This window comes from Pelodiscus sinensis, chromosome 2 (assembly GCF_052426305.1).
Source record: "Pelodiscus sinensis isolate ZL-2025 chromosome 2, ASM5242630v1, whole genome shotgun sequence".
NCBI lineage: Eukaryota > Metazoa > Chordata > Testudines > Trionychidae > Pelodiscus > Pelodiscus sinensis.
Window position 1 is genome coordinate 214052384 of NC_143053.1, and position 22421 is coordinate 214074804.

The 22421-nt window shown below is 44.3% G+C and overlaps 1 protein-coding gene across 1 annotated transcript in view; it reads left to right on the forward strand.

The window, feature by feature from the left end:
• Nucleotides 1-768: 768 nt before the first annotated feature.
• The window catches only part of LOC102457846 (serum paraoxonase/arylesterase 2), a 32086-nt gene continuing 10433 nt past the window's right edge, over nucleotides 769-22421 (forward strand). Inside the window, exons 1-5 of the mRNA XM_075922346.2 lie at nucleotides 769-929; nucleotides 8000-8070; nucleotides 16560-16615; nucleotides 17958-18123; nucleotides 21383-21509. Coding sequence (XP_075778461.2) covers nucleotides 856-929; nucleotides 8000-8070; nucleotides 16560-16615; nucleotides 17958-18123; nucleotides 21383-21509 — 494 coding nt within the window. The 5' untranslated portion in view covers nucleotides 769-855. The remainder of the gene's footprint in view (nucleotides 930-7999; nucleotides 8071-16559; nucleotides 16616-17957; nucleotides 18124-21382; nucleotides 21510-22421) is intronic.

Consider the following 22421-nt stretch of genomic DNA (forward strand, 5'->3'; position numbering starts at 1 on the left):
GCAGGCAGGAAGCCTCATTGTGCTGCCAACCAGGAGCCACCTGCAGTGGCACTGTACCCCAACCCTCTCCCTTACACTATGCTTCTTCTTGTGCCCTGAATCCTTTCTCTCACCCGACGCCCAGCCCTGACCTCCCTCCCAGAGCCAGCACGCCAACCCCCCTCCTGAACCTCAACCTCTGCCCAGCCTGGTGAAAGTGAGTGAGAGGGGGAGACACAGGGCCGGATTAAGACCTTTAGAGGCCCTAAGCACTGAAAAGATTATGGTGCCTCCCCCATGTAATTCAAAATAAAAACAATACTATACTGTAAAATCTTGTGTGTGTGTGTGTGGGTGGGTGGGGCTTTGCTGGTGCCCTAAGCACGTGCTTAGTCTGCCTATTGGGTAATCCAGCCCTGGGGGAAAGTGAGCAGGCTGGAGCGTAGGGGATGGGGCAGGCTAGATCCTGAGTTGTCCTCATATTCAACAAGTGATCTTGGGCTTGGTGTGGACGCGGTGCTCCTTACACCGACCGGTATGGCCCTCAGAGGCCATCCCACAGCAGCCCCGCTGAGTGAAATGGGCGCGAGCTCTGGGCGAGGCGGGGCATTGCTCACGCCAGGAGCAGCGCGCCCGGGGAAACCGGCCCCGTTGCTCCGCGGGCTGCCGGGACCCAGGTGCAATTAACTCTGCTCGCCCCGTATCTTTCTCCTGCCTCGGGGGGTTTCTGGCCGGGGAGCCTCGGCGGAGCTTTGTCCCATAGGCGGCCCCGGACGCTCCCAGCTGGGCGGCGCCAATCAGGGGCGGGAGGCGGGGCCCGTGGCTGCTCTACCGGGCTAGCTGCGGGGCGGCGCGCTTGTCCCGCAGCGCGGAGCCATGGGGAAGCTGCTGGGGTTCGCCCTGGCCGGGATACTCGCGGCCTTTTTGGGGGAGCGGTTCATGGAGTTGCGGTAAGTGGCTCCGGCTCCCCCAGGGAGCACGTCGGCGAGCTCCTGTGAGACCCGGGGCGGCCATTTGCTCCCCTTCCCTGCGGGGGGAGGCGTGTTTCACTAGCCCGGCGTTCCCGAGCAGGGCTTGCCCGCCCAGTGCCGAGCTGGCGGGCCTGGCCTGGCAGAGCCTCGCTGGGCAGCCAGCGCGGAGTTGGACTCACAGCCCGGCCTCCCGGAGTTCAGGGGGGCCGCGCTGCAGTTGAAGTTTTTCTCGTTGTCTTGCTTGCGGCTAGCACAGAAATGCCACTGAGTTTGTCGGGAGCAAGGGAGGGGGCGATATAAACTGCCCTGGGGTCTTCCAGGTGAAATCGCAGCACTTGCGTTTGGTTGCTCTAAACCAGGCTTGAAACGCGCTTCAAAAATATTCGTTCCAGATCAGTCAGATTTACAGGAGGGTGCTGTCCTAGCTGGGCTGTGCGCTCTTCGATCAGCCAAAAAATGCAAATAAGCTCTGAAGGGTGAGCCTTAAGGGGAGGGCTGTTTACCCTGCCAGAAGAGGTCGTAATGACATGGGGTATGTTGACACGCCGTCCGGAGGGTAAACACGATTAAACCAATCACTCGCTTTAAAACAAATCTGACTTGCGAAATAACTGGCTTCCATTGCCAAAAAAAAAAAAAAGTTTAATTTGTTTTTAAAGCCAGAACTTCTGAATAAACAGCCATTCTAACATGCTTCAAAAAAGAATACATCCAGGGATGTATGTCCATTTATGTTTATTAACCAGGATGGTAGGAATCGGTGATAGGGAGGGGTCAGTTGAGGTTTCCCTGTTATGCTCACTCCTTTTGAGGCACCTGACACTGGCCACTATCAGAAGACAGGCTATTGGATTAGATGGACTTTTGCTCTGACTCACTATAGCCATACTTGTGTTCACTAGCAAGCTAGTTTTTTATACTAGCAGGGAACAGGTCCATTATCAACTTCCTGTGGAGTTAGGAGTAGTCAGATGAATACTAAACAGAATCAAAGCTATTAAACCCTGAAAGAAGAGAGTTCATATAGCAAAGGCTAGTCAATACAATATTACAGAACATAACCATATAGCTTGAGGCTAGAAAAGTGCAGAGTTACTTTGTTACATGACCTGTTTGTCATCATGAGTAGTGATGTAAAACAATTTGCAAGACATCAGAATGACAATGTATAAATGATTACATTTTTAGATCTAGCAATGTTGCTAATCACAAACTTTTTACTACTTATTTTTTGCAAAGGGTGGAGTGCAGTGTAAGTGTATTCAGAGAAGTGTTGTTTTGAAGTAAATTCAACTCACTGCTGGTGCTACCATTAGTCTGAGTAAACAAGGAAATTTTATTGGCAATGAGTAACTGTATGTCTCAATATAGGGATCTATAAATTCTACCATTCCCAGTTAGTCTTCTGGGTGAGCTGTTTCAGAGGGTAGTAACTGGTCAGGTCCTGTCAAAAGCTGAATAAACCAGATTAAAATAATATTGAAAACTAGTAAAATATATTTAGTTTCATAAAATAATATGCTTGAAAAGCACACTGAATATTGTGTTTAATTCTTTTTTTACTCTTGTCTGGTGTGGGCATGTGTTGCCTCCTATGCCTGCTATTTTGCAAATGTGCTGATATAACAGTACTGGTGATTGGAAATGTACATGCACAACTTTCAGATAAGAGTCAAGACTCATGCCTAGTTTCTACTAATATGTACTGGAAAGAGTAGATGGGAAAGTAAGTTCTTTCCCTCCCATCCATCCCAAATATCTTCCCCCCACACACACACACACCCTCTCTCTAAAGGAAAATGAAAATTAAGAAGTTCTTTATTTGTTTGCTGCTGCTGTTCTTAATTTCTCAAGTTGTGACATACTGTGGTCTGGTGATATGACACTGAAAAAGTCCTATTTTTTTTTCCCAAACACATTTAACAATGTCTAATATTCCAAAAGGTTAATGTTTGTTAATTTTTTATTAAATTGGGTTATGCTTCATATTGTAGTATTAATATCTACTGCAATAGAGGCACCTTATTCTCATCTGCTGTGGCGTCGGAGTAATAATTCCCACTATTCATGGTCTTTGCCTCCACTTCTTAAAAGAACACTCTTTGACATAACTAAATAGCTGTATTTTCACTTATGTATTTGTTAAAGGTATTGGCACTCTACTTTTTTCTCTTGTTCTTACTATGTGTTATTGATTAGGATTTTTTAAAACTAAGTCTCAGAGGGTAGCCATGTTAGTTTGTAATTTTTTTAAAAACAATGAGTAGTCCTGTCATCATGGCACCTTAGACTAACAAATATATAGAATCATGAGTATTCGTGGGCAAACCCCACTTCTTCAGATGTGCTTGGGGGGGGGGAAGCAAGAAGTGGGTTTTGTCCATGAAAACTCATGATACTATATATTTTTGTTGGTCTCTAGGGTGCCGTGAGGCTACTTATTGTTTCCAATCAATAAGGTTCTGAGCTTTTGTTCACTGAAATAAATGATAAAGCTCCCATTGACTTCTCCTAAACACTTGATACATAGAGTGCATTTCAAAAGCTTCTTTTGCTTGAAAATGTGGTGGTGGTTTTAATCCACTTTTGTATTTATTTGGAGAAGAAATCAGTCTCAAGCAAGAAACTCTTTTCAAAACCAGAAGAAACAGTATGATAGTCATATGAGGATGTTCACTGCTGCAGTTTTTGTCTTGCAGTGGTGGGGTAGAGGTTGGCTGGGAGTGTGTACTAAGGTTATTTTTTGAAAAGTATTCCAAGTGAATTTCCTAGAGAGATGATCAGTTTTTTGGTTATAAATTTTGAGACTCTGATAGAAATGATAATATCCTTGAAGCCCAGGTGACAAACTTGATGTAGCCTGAAATGGCGCATGAACACTAAAGTTTTGCCAGCACTTACTCTCGGTACAAATGTTGACATTACAATGTCACTAGAACATAAGCATCCACCACACCACTCTTTGGAACACTTCTTGTGCAACATTTTTGCGCTGCAATGAGGGATACCTGCACTCTTAGGGGAATTATGGCAGCTTGGATCAAGTTTCCTGAGGGCTTATCTAGACTACGCTAAAGTGTCGAAAGAGGATATACAAAGTCCGCGTAGTTTGGTCACGGCTCTTTTGGCGAACCCTCCCTTATTTTTTGAGGAAAAGAGTAAGACTGAGTGATTGGTTCTTCTATATTTGTGGGACTTGAACAGCTACCACTACTAGTTATACAAGAGAAAATATGAGAATGACAGTTCCCAGTTGCTTCAATCAGTTACAAACCATATAGACGTGCTCCTGTACTTGCAAAATGAACACCAAGTGGTAGGACTAGGGATGTAATTGTCAATTAATCAATGAGCAAAAGCCTATCGGCTTTAAACTGCAGAGCCTGCAGCGCAGGTAACTGTATAACCACTGGGATTTTCTGTGCTTATGCGATTACTCGAATACATTATTTTATTGGTATAATTTGACATTTCATCCATTGGCATTTGACCCACAGCATCCCATGCGAAAGTATTTGGGGAGGGGTAAGAGTAGCAAAAAGGTGATGCTGGGAATGGCAGAGACCACAGGAGGAAATCAAATAATTGTACGCCAAAGGTGCTGTACCAAGAATGGCACTACCTGTCACTTGCAAATAAGGAGTGCTTCCCCTAAATATGGTTGGGCATTGGAAAGCAATAGCAATGATAAGGAAGAATGGGAGGATACGTCTACAGTTCGAAATAGGGATGCAAATGTAGCTGTCCGAAATTGCTAATGAAGCGGGTATTTAAATATCTTCTTTCTGAAATACTAAATGTGTTCTGTCCTGTGTTGGATCCTGGTATCTAGACACCAGAGTATTGCAGTTTAGGCAAAAGTGTAACTTTACAAAGCTCAGACAGCTGGAGTTGCTTAACTTCTGGGCATCGAAGCTTAAAAATGATTGCTGTAAAGTTATTTGGTCTTCTAGACGTTGTTAATGCTTGCTGTTTTATGCCACAACAATGGATGACTTTCTAAAGCCCCAGCTCCTGCAGTCATTACATGACAATTTCAGCATCTTTTAATGGGAGTGTCTAGTCAGCATTGAAGAGTCAAGCTTGAAAACATGTGAGTAAACTCTAAAAGCTCACAAATAGAAGATTTAACAAAAGCTCCAGAACTGAATATATATTTGAGTTTCTATACATACATGCATACATACACACAAAGCTCGTCAAACCATGGCGAGCCCCACTCACCAGCCGCACTGTTCGGTGATCTGTGCATGCGCAGATCGTTCTGCGCAGATCGCCTGAACCCGGCTCTTCAGGATTGTAATCTACTTGCCACTGGCGAGTAGATTGCATTATTTGTTGAGCCCTGATATATATATTTTCTCTCTGTCTCTGTCTCAATAAATACTCCGTGGGTGCGTCTAGACTGGCAAGATTTTGTGCAAAAGCACATGCTTTTGCGCAAAAATTTGCCAGCTGTCTACACTGGCCACTTGAATTTGCACAAGAGCACTGACTTTGTAATGTACAAAATCAGTGCTTCTTGCACAAATACTTTCACGTTCCCGCTCAGGGATAAGCCCTCTTGCACAAGAATACTTTTCCATTAAAAGTATTTCCGCAAAATCATGCCAGTCTAGACGCAGCCCATATATATATTTGTGGGTAATATTTTTTTAAAAGTCTGACTCGTGATTTTTTGATTTTTTTGGATCTGGTGGTATTGCAGTAATACAGATAAATATATGAAGATCACTCTGAAGCTTGCTTTATACTGTAACATTAGTAGTTTACTGATAAATGAATGGGTCTATAGGTAAAGATAAGTGGGGAGCATTAGCCTGTTAAATAGTATAGTTAATTGCTTGTTTTGGTTACATTAATAAATATATCCAAGAGATTAAGTATCAGTGTCAGTCAGGTTTATTGATCTGGTACAGGAAAAATGTTCTGCAGGGAACAAATTTTCAAAGAGCAGTCTCCTGGAGCAGTGCTACACTCATGCAGAAAGCATTAAATTACACATTTCAGCTGGTGTTATGGATATGATTTTACCAGTTACATCACTAAAACCCAAACCATCAGTTTGTCCCAGTTTTCAAACTTCTCACTCTGGTCTGTCCTTATCTTTGCTTTGGATACTCACATTAGGGATGTAAGTGACTAGTCAACTACCCAGTAAGGAAATGCTTGTTGGGTAGTCAAGTAAGAACTCAAGTAGTTGTTTCTCACCTCTTGCTGCCTGTATCAGAGAAGCTTCAAAGGTGGGGAGGGGACAGGAGCCAGTGCTGGGGAGAGCAAGCTTAAAAGCTGGTTACCCCCAGCATTATCTCCACAGGTGGCAGGGGAGAGAGAGGGCAGGGGGAAACTGTCCGAGCATGGATTGAAACAGTTTTGCTCATGCTAGTCCTGATTCCTCCTCCTCTCCCTTTGAAATGTACGCCTGCAGCTCTTGTACATTTTGAAGGAAGAGGCACAGAGGGGAACCCACGCCAGTGGGGCCCACAGCAGGAAGAAAGCGCTCCCCTTATGAACTAATTGAGTACTTAATGGAAATTCCATTGACTACTCGATTAGCTGATTAATCGAAATTTAACTGCCCTAACTCACATTCCAGGTATTGGTCTGTGAAGGTACCTCCCTAGTTTGTACAAAGACATTGAATGAATCTTGATTTTTGACAAATTTCCTATCTCTGGCCAAATTTTTGCTTCAGTAAGTGTAAGGTGTTATGGGATACTTAGCTACAGGCAGTCCCCGGGTTACGTACAAGATAGGGACTGTAGGTTTGTTCTTAAGTTGAATCTGTATGTAAGTTGGAACTGGCATCCAGATTCAGTCACTGCTGAAACTGACCGCCAGTTCTGACTTACATACAGAATCAACTTAAGAACCCCAAGCGTCCCCAAGTCAGCTGTTGCTGAAACTGATCAGCATCTGATTCCAGGAAACCCAGGGCAGAGCAACTCTGCTTCGGGCTTCCTGTAGTCAGCGCTGGTCAGTTTCAGCAGCGGCTAAATCAGGACGCCTGGGGCAGAGCAGCTGGGGTGCTGCTGGGTTGCTCCAGTAGCGCCGCTCCTCAGCACTACTGGACCAACCCAGCAGCACCCCAGCTGCTCTGCCCCAGGCGTCCTGATTCAGCCGCTGCTGAAACTGACCAGCAGCGGCTTAATCAGGACCAGAGCAGCTGGGGTGCTGCTGGGTTGGACCAGTAGCGCCCAGAGCGGCGCTGCGGGACCAACCGGCAGCGCCCCAGCTGCTCTGCCACAGGCGTCCGGAGAAAAGCCTAGTCTGCGGGAGGGGGGGTACTAGCTGCGCCCCCGCCCCCACCCCAGCAGACCAGGAAGACACGGGCGGCGGACCGAGACGCACCGCGGTCCCGCCGCCTGGGTCCTCCGCGGCTTTGCTCCCAGTCTCCCTGGTCTGCTGGAGACCAGCAGACTAGGGAGACGGGGAGCAAAGCCTCTGAGGACGCCGGCAGCGGGACAGCCGCGGGGCGTCTGGGCTGTTCCGCTGCCGGTTTCCCCCGCGGCTTTGCAAAGCCTCGGGGAAGCCAGCAGCAGAGCAGCCCAGGGCGGCTGGGCTGCCTCACTGCCCGAGCCCCCCCACAGCTTTGCAAAGCCACGGGGGGAGGAGGCGGGGGGGGGGCTCGGGCAGCGGGGCAGCCCAGGCGCGCCTGGGCTGCCCCGCTGCCCGAGCCCCTCCGCGGCTTTGCTCTGCGTCTTCCTGGTCTGCAGACCAGGGAGACGCAGAGAAAGCCCTAGAGTACACGGGCGGCGGGACCGCGAGGTCCCGCAGTCTGTGTACTCTGGGGCAGCCCCGTTCGTAACTGCGGATCCGACTTAAGTCAGATCCGCGTAAGTCGGGGACTGCCTGTATACAGTTTAAAATCTATCTATAACATAGTCTTTTTCGCTTACGCTATTACAATATTTGTACTTGTATATGGGGCCCATATTATCTCTAACATGATATATGTTTATATGTACTCCAGAATATAAGTCAACACTGTTTGAGTTTGTAAAACTCTCTTTGATCTGTTAATACTAAACTGTTCTTTCCTCTTGCAGACGTAAACTGAATGCCTCCAGAGAGCTGGAACCAGTGGAACTTCCCAACTGCCACCTTATTAAGGGAATTGGTAAGTATGTGCTAGGGATGTAAGATAACGATTAATTCACTCATCATGTAATCACACAAAATCTTAGCAGTTACATGATTATTCCATATCCCTGGCCCCTCTCCCAGGGAGCCCCCTGCCACTCCACTCTGCTGCCTATGATACAGAAGCAACAGTGCAGGGTGGCCACAGCCTCAATCCCTGTGGGGGGCAGAGCTCAGTGCTGACAGAAGCTGCTGCAGCATCCTGCCTGTGCCCCTTTCTGCTGCGTCTGTGCAGGAAGGGGAGGGGAGAGAGTGGGTATAGTTGAGAGGATAAGCCTGGGCTTATTGGTTAATCGTTTATTCAACTATATGCTAACATCCCTAGTGTGTGCTAGGATTTTGAATTGTCAGCCTTGCTTTCAAGTCAGCTACTAAAGCCAAGTTTTAAAATGCTAACCTTGGAAACAAAATACAGTAAACTTCCGATAATCTGGCACCTTTAGGACCCGGGGGTGCCAGATTATCAGATATGCGGGACTATCGGAAGGGAGGGCTATGAGGGGTCTGGGGTGGGGTTGGGGGCGGCGCTACAGGACCAACCCGGCAGCACCCCAGCTGCTCTGCCCCGGACGTCCCCAAGTCAGCCGCTGCTGAAACTGACCAGTGGCTGACTCGGGGAAGCCCGGGGCAGAGCAGCTCCAATTGTCCAGCTGCCTGGAGCACTTCCAGGTTCCAGGTAGTGCCGGACTATCAGGAGTGCCAGACCACTGGATGCTGGACAACTGGAGTTTTACTTTATTGATGGCCTATAAGTACTCTTTTGTTGTTGTTGTTGTTGTTGTTGTAAATCCTCTGAATTCCAGTGGTGGGGGAAGAGAGACAGCATACAGGAAATTCTGTTGTGAACAGCTAGATATTCAGAATCAAAGGAAACTTAGTACTGGGCTGAGAGACCATACTAGTACATTGTGAGAATACAAACCAAATTGACAACCTTTGACACAGTAGCAAGAAGACTGAGACCAATTAAAGTTGTTGCATATCTGAAATGCAAATAGCCATGCTTGTGGGACTTGCCGTCAGATGCCTATCTGCTGGTAATACTTGCAGAAGCTCCTGTAAGAAATGTATGAAGGCTTTCAAAGATAGCAAGAGGCACTAAGTTATCTGGAGTGTTGATAACGAGCAAGCTGGCAAGAATGCTGGGTGGAGTTGGTGACTTTAAGATCAGAGTCCAGTCAAAGTGAATATGGAAAAATAGAAGAGTGCAGTATAGGAGATGCATACAACAGCACACTCCCCATGCTCATGTTTTAGTAACCCAAAGTTCAATATACTGCATAATAAGCATGTGACTTAAAATATTTAGAAGACAGTGTCTATGCTTGTGACTGGCCTAGTCAGGAAAAGGGGATTGTCATTACTTTTTACTCAGAGCGTACCTGAAAATACTAAACACTGAAGCTATTTTGCATGTTTGTTTATACAGACCTAAACATTGTCCCATACAAATTAATTTTAATAGGTGACCTGTTTATGAAGAAAACTACAATGTATATTAATCTCTCTTTTTTTTAAATATAGAATCAAGTACAATGTTTGTATAACTTAGCAAGTCTATAAATCTTAATATATATCAAGTGGTCATTTTGTCTTTTAATATTTCTGTTGCATACAAGGAAAATTGGGATTCATTCTTCAGCTAAATCAGCAATTATAAATTCTTATGGCAATTAACCACTTAACTACATTTCTTTGGTTAAAATATCTCTCATTTGAGGGAGTGAGCTCAGTATCTTAAGGATGTGGCCCCCTTTTTATTTTGTACAAATGTTTGTGTATTGAAATCAGCCATGTCAGAATAGGGTTAGCTGTTTTAAACATTTAAGTTGCTATTAACTTGTTTTCTTCCTGTTTCAGAGCCTTATGAGTGGATTTACTAATTTAAGAATGTTGTTACGGGGATAGGAGAGGGGGAAATTAGGCCTATGTCTCACTAACAGGTTTTTTCTTTTGCCTGCTGAAACAAAATCTACCAGAGTTGTATTTTATAAATATCTGTGTGTGTCTGAACTCCCTTGTCTATTTTTTTTGTGGAATTCTTTGGACCCACTGGAACTTACAGCTTTTCCTCTGACCCAGCTAAGTCACACTGTTGACTTTCCAAATCTCGCTTCCTGAATGTTTCAGGGATCACATGTCTTTCTGAACTCAGGTAATTGGATAAACACAAGTAGAATTTTTTGTGAGAGTTAGTGAAGAGGGTAGGTCAATAGAACTTAAATTGGAAAAACATTTTGTTCTTTTTGAGTCGAACAAATATTTGTTAGAGGAAGAGGCAGAATATTCATTTCCCTTGATGAATACTTTTTACATGAATTATCTTGAGTGATCCCTTTTAAATTGATGTGTTTGCTCCCATTTGGGAAAAGCAAATGGTCTTTACAAAACCTTTTGCAAAATGCTCATTTTGTTCAGGAAAATAGAACTCAAAATGGCAAGAACAATTTGATTAACTTCTGAACAAGATAATTAACTACCCTTCACAAACACGTTTGGGCCTGATATTTATCTGAAGACTAGCTGAAGGCTGACTGCTCTCTTTTGTCTGGAGACTGTGATTGAGAAATAGTGTTACAACTATTTTCCGTAGTCTTTGTCATAACATTCCCGACCGTAGCTGAACACTGCTCAAGTGCATTCCTGTCATCTGCTGATCCTCCAACCAAAGCCAATGCAACGAAACCAATTCAGTGGCTTCAAAATATCAGTAGGTGACTGTTATTCTTAGTAATCTTGTAGCACCTAGGAACCACGGTCCTGTACGAGGATTCCATTGCACAAGACACTATAAATACAGCACAAACTAGTAACATCAGGAAGTTGCTATGAATTAAAAAGTCAGCATAATGTTCTGAAATGAAAAACATCACTCCAAAATTCACTACACATACCTTGAACATTTTCTTTTCTCTTTCCCCTTTAATAGTGTTGGATAGAATTCTGTGGGTGTGTGTGAAAGGGCTGTAAAAAAAAAAAAGTGAAGAGCTTGTACATTTCAGCAATAGTGAGGCTTGGATTGGAAAATGTTTGTTTTAATAGGGCATATTGGGGCATTTCTGAAAAGGGCAGAGTTAAGGTTGCACTAGCAACCTTAACTCTACATTTCAACTCAGAAGTTTGAGTTGAGCTCAACTCAGCTTTCTGCAAAGAAGTGAAGTACCACCAAGCTATTCAACTCTGTTAACTCAGTTTTTTCCACTGTGTTCATTAAGGAAACCAGGAAATTGAAACACTTTTTGCCATCTGAATAATATTATTGACTCATGTATTTCTGTTGGACTCAGCTGTGTAAGGTTGCTCATGTGTCTGCAGGATCTGGCTCTTTGTAATTACACAAGGATGTTATTTGCATGCGTATATCTGTATTAAACTGCAAAGCTAGACTCATCAGCCTGGCCTCTTGAGTAGGCAAGTGATTAATTGACTGTCTTGGCTCTGAATAAATTAATCTTAAACTATTCTCTCCTCCCTTCCCCCACTCCACATGGAGAATGGAGCCCTGTTCCCATCTATTGTCATGTTAAATTTCATCCCCCAGGAGTAGTTTTCAAGTTACAGCAGGCATAGGTTTGCTATCTAGTTCACTTTTGTTTGTGTTTTCCACATAAAATTTCCCACTTCGTGTTTTTAGATTCTTGTTCACTTTGCTTTCAAATACCAACTTAAAAAAAAAAAAAGTCAAACTAAATTTGGTGGGCGGAAGATGTGAAAGAAGGTTATTCTCTAAAAATAGAAAATGTCTTTCAAATTGGCATAGTTACACACCTGAATTGAAATTGGCAGGCAAATTTGAGGTTTTACTAGTGTAGTATTTTTGTACTTGCATCATAATTTTATATCCTGACAGAAGAAGGATAAAATGACCTTTATAGTAAATATTTCTCTGGTATTCCTCACTGTAGGAAGTGATCGTGATAGTCTAATTGGGATTCAGAGTGCAGTCCTAATGACGCCATTTGGCCCGTAACCCGTGGTACCTCACAATGCTCTGTTAGTATAGCTGTCCACCTGGGCTGCTTTCAAGCATGTGGGGCATGCTCTGAGTATCTGTGCGCTTATATAGCCCTGGTTAAGCAGCTCTGGCCCCAGCAGCCTATCTATACTCCTACTTTAGCTTCCATCAGACTTGGTTACAACTAGCCAGATGACTCTAATACACACCCCACTCCTGAATTTCCCCAACATTGTGTGTCCTTAGGTGTCCAGCCCTTTTCTGGATCACTCTGAGAAGTGATCTTTTGTTGCATCTGTAAAGAAAGAAACCACATGGCAGACTAAACTGTGCACAGAGTTGCTACATTGTGAAAGTAAACAAATGTATTTGCAATAGGATTTAAGTACCAAGTAAAAGAGCAAAGTTAGAAAGCTTTATAAGCAAATAAAAGTGAAAACCTGTCTAAAATGTAATATAAATAAACTAGGGAAATACTAGCTAGTCAGGACTACTATAAGGTGGGTGTATAACTGGCTGGATAACTTCTCAGAGGGTAGTTAGCAATAGTTCAGTCATGCTGGAAGGGCATTAAGTGGGGTTTCCCAGGGATTAGTTTTGGCACCGGTTATGTTTAATATCTTTATCAACGGTTTAGATAATGGAGTAGCGGGCATGCTTATTAAGTTTCAGATGATACCAAACTGGGAGGGATTGCAAGTGCCTTGCAAGGACACCATTTCTGGGGGATGGGCAGCAGCAGCTGTGCACTCCGGGATGCAGCTTGCTTTTCATCCCGTTCCCTGGACTGCCAGAGTGAGGGGAAAGTGCTTACAATCCGTTCATGCCTCTCACACCTGGTTGGTGAGCTCCCTTCACCAGCCAGCTGTGAAGCATGCATGGGTTGCAAGCATTTTCCCCTTACTAATAGCCCGGGGAACGGGATGAAAAGCAAGCTGCATCCTGGAGCACACAGCTGCTGCCCACCTTACTCCTGTCCTCACCAAATGGTACTCTTGGTGCTTTGGAGGATAGAATTATAATTCAAAATGATCTGGAGAAATTGGTCTGTGGTAAATTGGAAGAAATTCATAAGGAAAAATGCAAAGTGCTTGACTTTGGAAGGAACAATCAATTTCACTCATACTAAATGGGAAGTTCCTGTCTAGGAAGGAGTACTGCAGAAAGGGATCTAGGAATCATAGTGCACCACAAGCTAAATCAGTGTTTCTCAACCAGTGGTACGAGTGCCCTTAGGGGTACTCGAGAGAAGTCTGGGGGTACATCAACACAACAGAAACTTGGAGGAAAACTGAATTTTTGTGTTAAGTTTTATAGCGCTTTATTATTTTTGTGCTTTTTATACCCAAAAACTTCATCGCCCGCCCGGCTACGATTAAGTTGTTTAAATAAATGTTTTGCAATGGTAGAAAAAAATTGTCTGAAAACTGTAGATACTGGGGGTACTTATTTTTTTTTTAAAGGGTACTTTATTTAAAAAAAAAAAGGTTGAGAAACACTGAGCTAAATGAGTAAACTGCGTGACACTGTTGCCAAAAACTCCCACAAACCACACCACATCATTCTGGAATGTATTAACAGGAATGTTGCAAGCAACACACACAGTAATGCTTCTGCTCGTCTCTACACTGATTATGCCTCCTCTTTGAAAACCCCAAAGAAGAGTATTCTTTAGGGAGCTGTGGTTCAAACGTTAGAGAAAACACCTTTAGCAAGAACAACTGAATGTATAAAGCTTCCATTTCAATATCACTCTTCCCTGCCCCCCCCCCCCGTAAGAGTACACAAGGCACTAAAGTCTAAATATTTAATTGGTGATTTGGAGTAAGGAAGCTTAGAACCTTGTTTCATAAATCTTTTGGCCTAAAATGTTTTTATTCAGGCTGACTCAGTGGAGGCTATAGCCCAGTGCAAAAGCTTATTGAACTCCCTCTACTTAAACTGGACATTTTTTCTTTCATGCAAAAGGGATCACTCAGTGTTCTGAGACATCTTAGAAATTACTATATTAAAAAATAAACACACCTCAGTTCACTTGCTAACATTTAGTAAATGAAGCATTGTTTTTAAGGCTCCCCCAGGTTTCCCCCTCACCTTTTTCTTGAGATCTGTCTTCCTTCGGCCAGAGGTATGCTAGCAATTTTAAAGATGACACACCATGGTTATTACAAGTGAAGCCTTTAGCAGTGGTAGATGGGGATCTTAACTATCATGCCACCTATATCTGTTCAGAGAAATAGCAACCTTGAAAAACTTTCTGGTAAAGTCCAAAGCAGACATAGGCTTGTAGGAATTGGATAACTGATCGACAGCTCAATTGTTTGTTCTGTAAATGAGCTACTCCCTCTTGTGTACACATAGTGGATGAGGAAGGTTATTTAGCAAAATCTAGTCCAACAAATATTTGAATGGTAGGTTTCATGCCTTTCTTATCTAACTAGGAGTTAGAAACTAGTTGAGAAATGAATGGACAGTATTTGAGCAATCTCTTTAAGGTAGTGATGAATACTTTTTTTTTTTTAAAGTGTGTAGTGTTTTCTCTAGTTTATCTGTTTCATAAACTTGTAATTAATTTTCCCTTCCCAAGACTGGGCAAACTTCTTTGATTTTTGGTGGAGACAAAATGATTACAACTCCTCATTTACTTGTGCTCAAACCAGCATATTCTGCTGGTGCAGTCTGTCTGGTTGTCAGGGTTGTTCCCCACTCTGGCACTTTGAGTGCAGAAGGTGGGGGCCTGCAAAGACTTTAAATGTGCCTTGCCTCCACAGGCTGCAGTTACAAAAACTCCCCCAAAGTCACAAATTCACTGTCTTTGAGGCGGAGGGGGATCTGCCACTATTAAGTGAATTTTTTTTGGCCCCTAAAACCAGTGTTGAATACTTGAATTCTCCCCCAGGCGGTCCCCGAGTTATGAACATGACCCGCGCTTACAAACAGCGCAGTCGCGTGTAACTCAATGGGGTCTGAGTTACGAATGGATCGAGTTAAGTGTTTGATCCGTAACTCGTTCATAACTCGGGGAGAGGCTGTAGTCTCTGGTATCTGATCTCTTAGTTTGAGGCATGCAGACACACACAGACAGACTCCTGTACTTTTCAGGACACAAGAATCAAATCATCATCTTAAAGTGATTTTTATTATGAAACAAAAGATATACTTGGTTGCTAGCTATTACAGAGCAACTAAGGAAAACAGAGACTCTCTGAGAACAATTCTTAGATGGTAAATGGGGAAGGGAAGCATAGATTCAGACAGAGCAGTTCAAACCAAACCACAAAATAAAGAAAAATACCCTGATTGCGACTAGATTGACTTTTTTCCTTTTATTAACTCATGATCTTCTCTTTATTCAGTCTACTCCCATGCCCCGAATTCCTTGGAGGCATTGTAGGCCTGCTTGGGTTTAAATCATTCTGTGTGTCTCAATTCGTGGTTCAACTTTCCCACACAAAGAAAGCAGGCAAGGTATCTATATCCAGTTCAAATTTCAGCGCTCTTATCTCATTTGGTTTTCCTGGTCCCTTGCCTGCCAGCACCTTTGCTAGCTAACCTATTACTCACTGGGTGCTGGCCAGCACTCCTCCTGTCCATTAGAGTGGTAATGTATATGGCCCCCATCACAGTAGTACTGGAGCACCTCACAGCACCCCTGTGAGGAAAGAAAATGCCATTATCTCAATTTTTGCAGATGGGAGAACTGAGCCACAGAGTAAGTGATCACACAGGTTGATTGTGCTGGAGCAAGAATAGAAAAGCTCTTGAGTATCTTGGCTAATATCTGCTCGATTGAGTCTGCAGAAGGTTTTCCTCTTAAAGGTAACACCTCCTGCAGGATATTACAATTGTTTAGTATTTTGTTTTGTGCTGATCTCCTGAAAAATGGGAGAGGGAACTGAGAGGAATTGTGAGACTGTTCAGAAAAACTACCTTTACAAAGAGACAGAAAGGGTTGAGGAAGTACAAATTGAAAAGGAAACACGGTTTTCAGTGAGGGCAGTTAACGGCTTGAGCAGTTTACAGATGTGGTAGATGGTTCATTGCTTGGAGTGTTGGTGTCAAGTTCCAATGCTTGTCTTAACAGATGATTGTGATGGTGCTGGCCTTAAAATCAACGGTCTGTGCTTGCATTACATGCTGTTTGTTGCTGGTTTGACTGCTAATCTTAATGTCAGAAATGGGTACGTTTTCTAGCATAGACAAGGTTTCAGGGCCAGAGGGGACTAGGTAATTAGGACAAAAGGGAAAATGGACAACCTTTTGGACAAAATTTAGTGGTGGGAGAAAGTAGTACATGCAAGCCTAGATCCCAGCAAGGGGAGTGGAAGTAAAGTTTGAGCACTACCTTGCAGTTTGGGTACTGTTCTTTTTGATAGCTTTGAAGGCAATGCTACCAGAAGCACAATCACTGAAAACAGTGCCCATTTGCTATCTCTTGAAAAGCAGTTACAAGTGAACAAAGATTTGATCAGTAAACGCTTTCTGAATAAACCCCTTCTCTGTCTTTGTAGAAAGTGGTGCAGAAGATATTGACATCCTTCCTAATGGTCTGGCTTTCATTAGTTGTGTAAGTATTTGACCTTCCCATCTTTCCACCCTATGCAGGTGCTTGAGTACTGATTTATTATGCACAGGAATGATACCTGCACATTGCAGGCTGAACAATGTGTTCACTGCTCTCTGGGAATAATGCAGATTTGTTAGCTCAAAATTCATTTCCTCCTACTTGAGCAAGTTTATTTCTGCACCTAGCAGAAATTGTATAACTTCTATCATTGGCATGTGTGGCTTTCCATTCTGCTGCAGTATTGCCAACCCAAAGTGTTCACGATTAGAGTTGACCTCCCTAAATCAGGAGATTCACTTACAAATTGTGATTTTTCTTAACTTTTGGATTCTTTTTGCTCACCTCCTGGTTATTGAGCCCTTAGGGTTCACATTTTCAGGCTTTTTCTCCATAGCCACGAGGGTTAGGAATTGTGTAGGTGCGTCAATGCTGAGAGTCCCATTTATGTGATTCCAGCATCTGCCACTGTTAGAAAAATAACAAATATTTCAATATGCGTGACAGCATCTGTGTTGCCAACTGATTTTGCCTTAAAGAAATGTATTATCATTTAGTTTCCTTACCTGTTCAGTTGCACTTATCTGTGGCACTGCAGCGTTGATTGTTCAAAACATTTTCAAAATATAATCTTGATAAACTCAGAGATTACCTGTTACCTTTTACAGTAGTGGCTTTCCAAACCTGCAGTCGTGAGCTATTTGAAAGCAATGACTTTAAGTTTTCTTCAAGTGGGAAAATGTGGGTATGGGAGTCAGGAGCCAAAAGGGATGGATAACAGGCTCTTAGAAGTCACTTGAGGTGGGTGGAGGAGAATGGGAGGGAGGGAAGAAAGCTGTGGTGAGAGATGCTTGTGTTGAAAGGTATCATCACAGTGGCTGAGTGCATATTGCAAGTGGAGATCTGCACTGTGGGGGGGAGGGGGGTGAGGGAACAAACTTTGTGTGGTTATGCAGCATTGCCTTGAATAACCAGTACGGAGAAGGTAGATGCCTTGGAGGAACTAGCATCACAAGAAACAGGGGAGGTCACACAGGGTCTTGGCACAGCAGTAGTGGCTGGTGGCTACTGAAAAGAGAAGCAGCATTGTGGATGATGTCAGTTTGTTGGGGTCGGGGGGAAGGAGAGTGTGAAATATGAGGAGGGTGCAGGCAGTGTAGTGAGTAAAGAAGGGATCAATTGCTTAGGGAGACTATGAAACCAAAAAACAGGAGATAGTTGTTGCTCTGTAGCAATCACACCTATACTGTAGCCACAAACCAAAGCACTAGTCCTGGTAGCTTTGTTAGGATCCTCTTAACTTTCAGCCACGAATGACTTTTGTTGTGCTTACTTGATCTTAAAGGGTTTAAAATATCCAGGCTTAAAAAGCTTTGCACCAGACAAACCAGGTGAAATACTTCTGATGGATTTGAATGATGAAAACCCAAGAGCAGTGGAACTGAGAATCAGCCGTGGGTTTGATATAGCATCATTTAACCCTCATGGGATCAGCACATATATAGACAAAGGTAAGAAGACTGTTAAAAAAAAAAAAAGGGGGGGGGGGGGGGGGGGGGGGGGGGGGGGGGGGGGGGGGGGGGGGGGGGGGGGGTGGCGGGGGGTAAGAAATCTCAGCCTAGAGCAGTGTTTCTGCAAGACCACTTTGAGAAACCTGTTAATTGGCCACTCCAGTGTGTGTTTATTTACCAGCGCTGCAGCCACGGAGCTTCGTGGCTCCCATTGGCTCCAGTTCGCCGTTTGTAGCCAAGGGGAGCTGCAGGAAGTGGCGTGGACTAGGCTGCTGCTTCCCGCAGCTCTCCTTGGCTGTAAATGGTGAACCGGAGCCAATAGGAGCCGCAAGGCTCTGTGGCCCCGGTGCTGGTAAATAAACACACCAGAGCAGCCAGGTAATGGGTTTCTCAAAGTGATTTCATGGCCCACTTTCAGAAACACTGGCCTGGAGCTGCTTAATATTTAAAATGCTTTGCTATTTCAGTTGCCTTCCATGTTGCATCTATAACCTGATACATAGATGGGAGACGTGTGGTCCTCTAACAAGATATTTGTATACTAAAACATTGGAGTTGCGTGTTTAAGGTAGTTTATATAAACACACACACACAGAGGCATACTGAGTCGTCTTCAGGACTGAAATACGTCCCTTATATTAAATATAATTGTGGGAAATGTCTGTATTTTTATGCACATTATGTTTGACTCCAGTTTACCTGCTCGCATTTTGTATTTCTTTCTATTCCTATTTGGTCTCAAGGGGTTAACTCTTGCCAGACCTATACCAGAAGCGAAGAAATAAGCATTGTATAGAGTGGGTGTGGGTTGCAGAGAGCTGTCTGGACTGGCATGGATGAACTATAAACTCATGGATAGAGCTACCTTGGAGTGCCAGTGGTGCACAGCACCAGACCATTAATTTTTAATGATACCTAGTGTCCTGGAATATGGGTAACTCTATCTGGCCACAAACTCTACACTGGGAAGAGCAGCACATGTGAAAACACCATCACTGAAACTGAAGTACATAAGTACTGAGGGACTTGTATAAGAAACTTGTTCTCCCAGTGGGAGAAGTCTTCCAGTCTGGCACTGTTGCAGACATGCTGTCTGGTTCCAGGTCCGGGAAAAGACCCTCCTAATCAAGAAAGGAAAAGCTGCTAGGTTAGGGCAAGAGCAGTGTTTAGTCTTTTATTTACCACTTCAGTGCAGTGTTTGTGCCCACTTAGTTCCTGCAGACTAAGAAATGGGAAAGGTTGTTTTGTGTTAATCACAAACATGCTGGTTATAGAGCTCCCTAGTGAAGAAGCCTCCAACAAAGGTTCCAGATCATTTGGACCTGCTGGAGGAGCTCTGGTGGGAAACAGGTGCTGAAGCCTCCAGGGACCAAGTCTTTGAGCAGCAGGGTACCCCTGAAGTAAAGACCCAGAAGTAGGGATATAGTAGAATAGTTCAGGGGTGGCCAGCCAGTTAGAGACAAAGAGCCAAAATAGTTGTGGATAGAGTGCGAAGAGCCATGTATTAGATAGATAAAAATAAATATCTGTCTATCTATTGATCGATCTATAGTACACAAAATGTGGTGGTTAAAAACATTACAGGACATTTTGGACAAAAAACAATTAAAAAAAGTCTCTAGTCTTTTAAATTCATGGCCAGTCCATAGTTCTTCAGAGAACTGTACTAGGAACAAATATCAAATTTAAAAAAAAAAAAAAAAAAACCTTTAAAAATACAGTAATATTCTCACACTAAAAAAAAGCATCCTCATCCTGCATTTTAAATGTCACACTACTGCCCTATTAGGTCCTGTGAGTTTTTTAAAATTAAACTGAACTGAGAAGTAAATTAGCACAGTTTGAAGTGCCTATTTCACTTCAGCTTGTTGATCTCTAGGATGGTTCCTCTTTTTAAATTTATGCAGATTATGGCTTTTTTTTTTTTTTTTTTAGTCCTAAAAATTCAGGTCTATCCCAGATTGCAAATGTGAAAGGTTCAAAAACAAGGGAGAGACTCTTATCTCATAATAATTGCTTCAGCCTGGCAATAATAGCCTTTGGATTTTCTTTTAACAGTGTAAACCAGGTACATGCTGATTCTTGTCCTGGAATTTAAATAGGACATCTGTGTTGGCTGCCTTATTTTGCGTCCATGAAGATTTTGGGTTTAAGGTGCTTCAGCGCCTCCCGCTCTCCCCCCACCCCCCTTCTCTCCTCTCCCACAGAGACAGGCACCCCCAACCTGTTCTCTCCCCCACTCTAACCTAATGCCCGGGTCTCACCTGAGCCGCAGCCACCACACGCTTCTCTCTCCAGGTGCTGGGGTGCATGCGCAGAGCAGTTGTAAGGGGTCCGGGCGCGTGGCTCAGAACTAGCAAAAGCCTCATTTCTTTGAGCAAAGAGCCGCATGAGGCTCGAGAGCCACGAGTTGGCCACCTCTGGTGTAGCTGATTGATCGATAAACAAAACCATACAGGTTAATGCTATTGTCTACACGGACTCTGCTGCCTCCTCCCCCTGCTGTGGCTCTGCATTTAAAGTGTATTAGGAGCCAGGAAAGCAGCCTGTATCACAGGCAGCAGCATGGGGGACAGGCAGTCAGTCTGAGGGGCTCTAGTTTTTAAACTGGCTCCCCCTCATGGACCAGCTCCTGCCTGGCAACCCTTGCTGCTGCCTCAACTATTCAATTAACCAATATTTAACATCCCTACTTAGGAGTTATCACTGCGCTTGTACACCTAGAAAACCAGCAAAAGAGTTGGAGGCACGGCCTGTGATATCACTGCGGTATCCAGTTGCAGTTTTTTGAACGCTTTAAGGCCTGGGAGTTTAGTAAGGGGAGTAGGAGGTGTCTCAGTGTATGGAAATATGATGCCTCCGTCACTGATGAGATACTGCACTTCTGGTGAGATGGGACTTATGCTAGACAGCCAAGTTTTAGCTATGGAGCCTATGCACAAGGAGCATTTCTCTTGTAGCTCACTGCACAGCAGTGACCAAAAAGGGTAGCAGGCTTGTGGCTGAAATGAAATTCTGGTTTCATAGTCTCTGCCTGCCTGACAGAGGACTGGCATCTTCTAACAGTGCTTTCTATCTGTGTAGAAGACCCTTCAGTCTATTGACACCCTTGTCTACCATCTTCCAGGGTTGCTGAGTGACAATACATCCGAAGGCTACAAACGCTACAGCAATGGAAACTAGATATGCACCTTACACAGACATTTAAGCTGCCATGTCACTTTTGTGAAACTGTAATTTTTCGCCGGTCTTTCTTTAGATGACTCGGTGTATCTCTTCGTTGTGAATCATCCAGTCTTCAAGACCACAGTGGAGGTATTCAGATTTGTAGAAGATGATAATTCTCTTGTACACCTGAAAACCATCCGACACGATCTTCTGCCAAGGTACTGAATTGAACCACAGCACCCCGCTTCATTTGGCTAACACCTGTTTTGGTTTAAAGATAATTTATATGGAAGGAAATGTAAACCTTATAGGAACTTTCCCTTTTATGAGTTTTCCCATTGCTTTTGTCAGTACCTCACATCTGGATATTGCCAAGCTACTACACTTCTCTCCTATCTCCTTTGTAAGTTAAGGCCTGGATCCATGAAGGGGCCTGGGTGCCTGAAGGCCCAGATTTAGGTGCTTATGTCTATTTTAGACACCATTACAGTCCGGAACCCCTGTGCCTACTGGTGCAGGCACTTAAGTCAGCTCAGGGGTGTGGGTGCCCATCTCCTGAGGGATGTGGCCTCGAGGATGATCAGGGAGACCTGGTGTAGAGTGGCAGCAGCGGTCACCCCCCTTCCCTCCGCACTCCCTGTGGTGGCAGGAGCCACAGGGAATTTGAGCAAGTGCATGTGCACCAAGTGCACTCCGCTTCCCTGCAGCTCCTGCTGACAGTGCAGGAACGGGGGGGGGGGGGGGAATGGGAGGAGGGAGCACTGCTGCCACCCCTTCTGCCTGGCTCTGTGTGGCTCTTGGAAGCAGCAATGTGTTCCTCTGGCTCCTGTGTGGAGGGATGGCCCAGTGGCTCCACGCACTGTAGTTGCCCTATGTGATGGCTCTGCAGCTCCCATTGGCCAAGAACCGCGCCCTCACAGCTCCCATTGGCTGGAGCCTGCAAGCAGAGGCAGTGCACGCAGCACAAAGCTGCCTGGTTGTGCTTCTATCTAGGATACAAGGGACACCTCATTGCTTCCTGGGAGACCAAGGTAAGTGCCTCCTGGATCCTGCTGCCTACATCCCCTCCCACAGCCTGCACCCTGAACATCCTGCCACACCCCAACCCCCTGCCCCAGCTTGGAAATGCC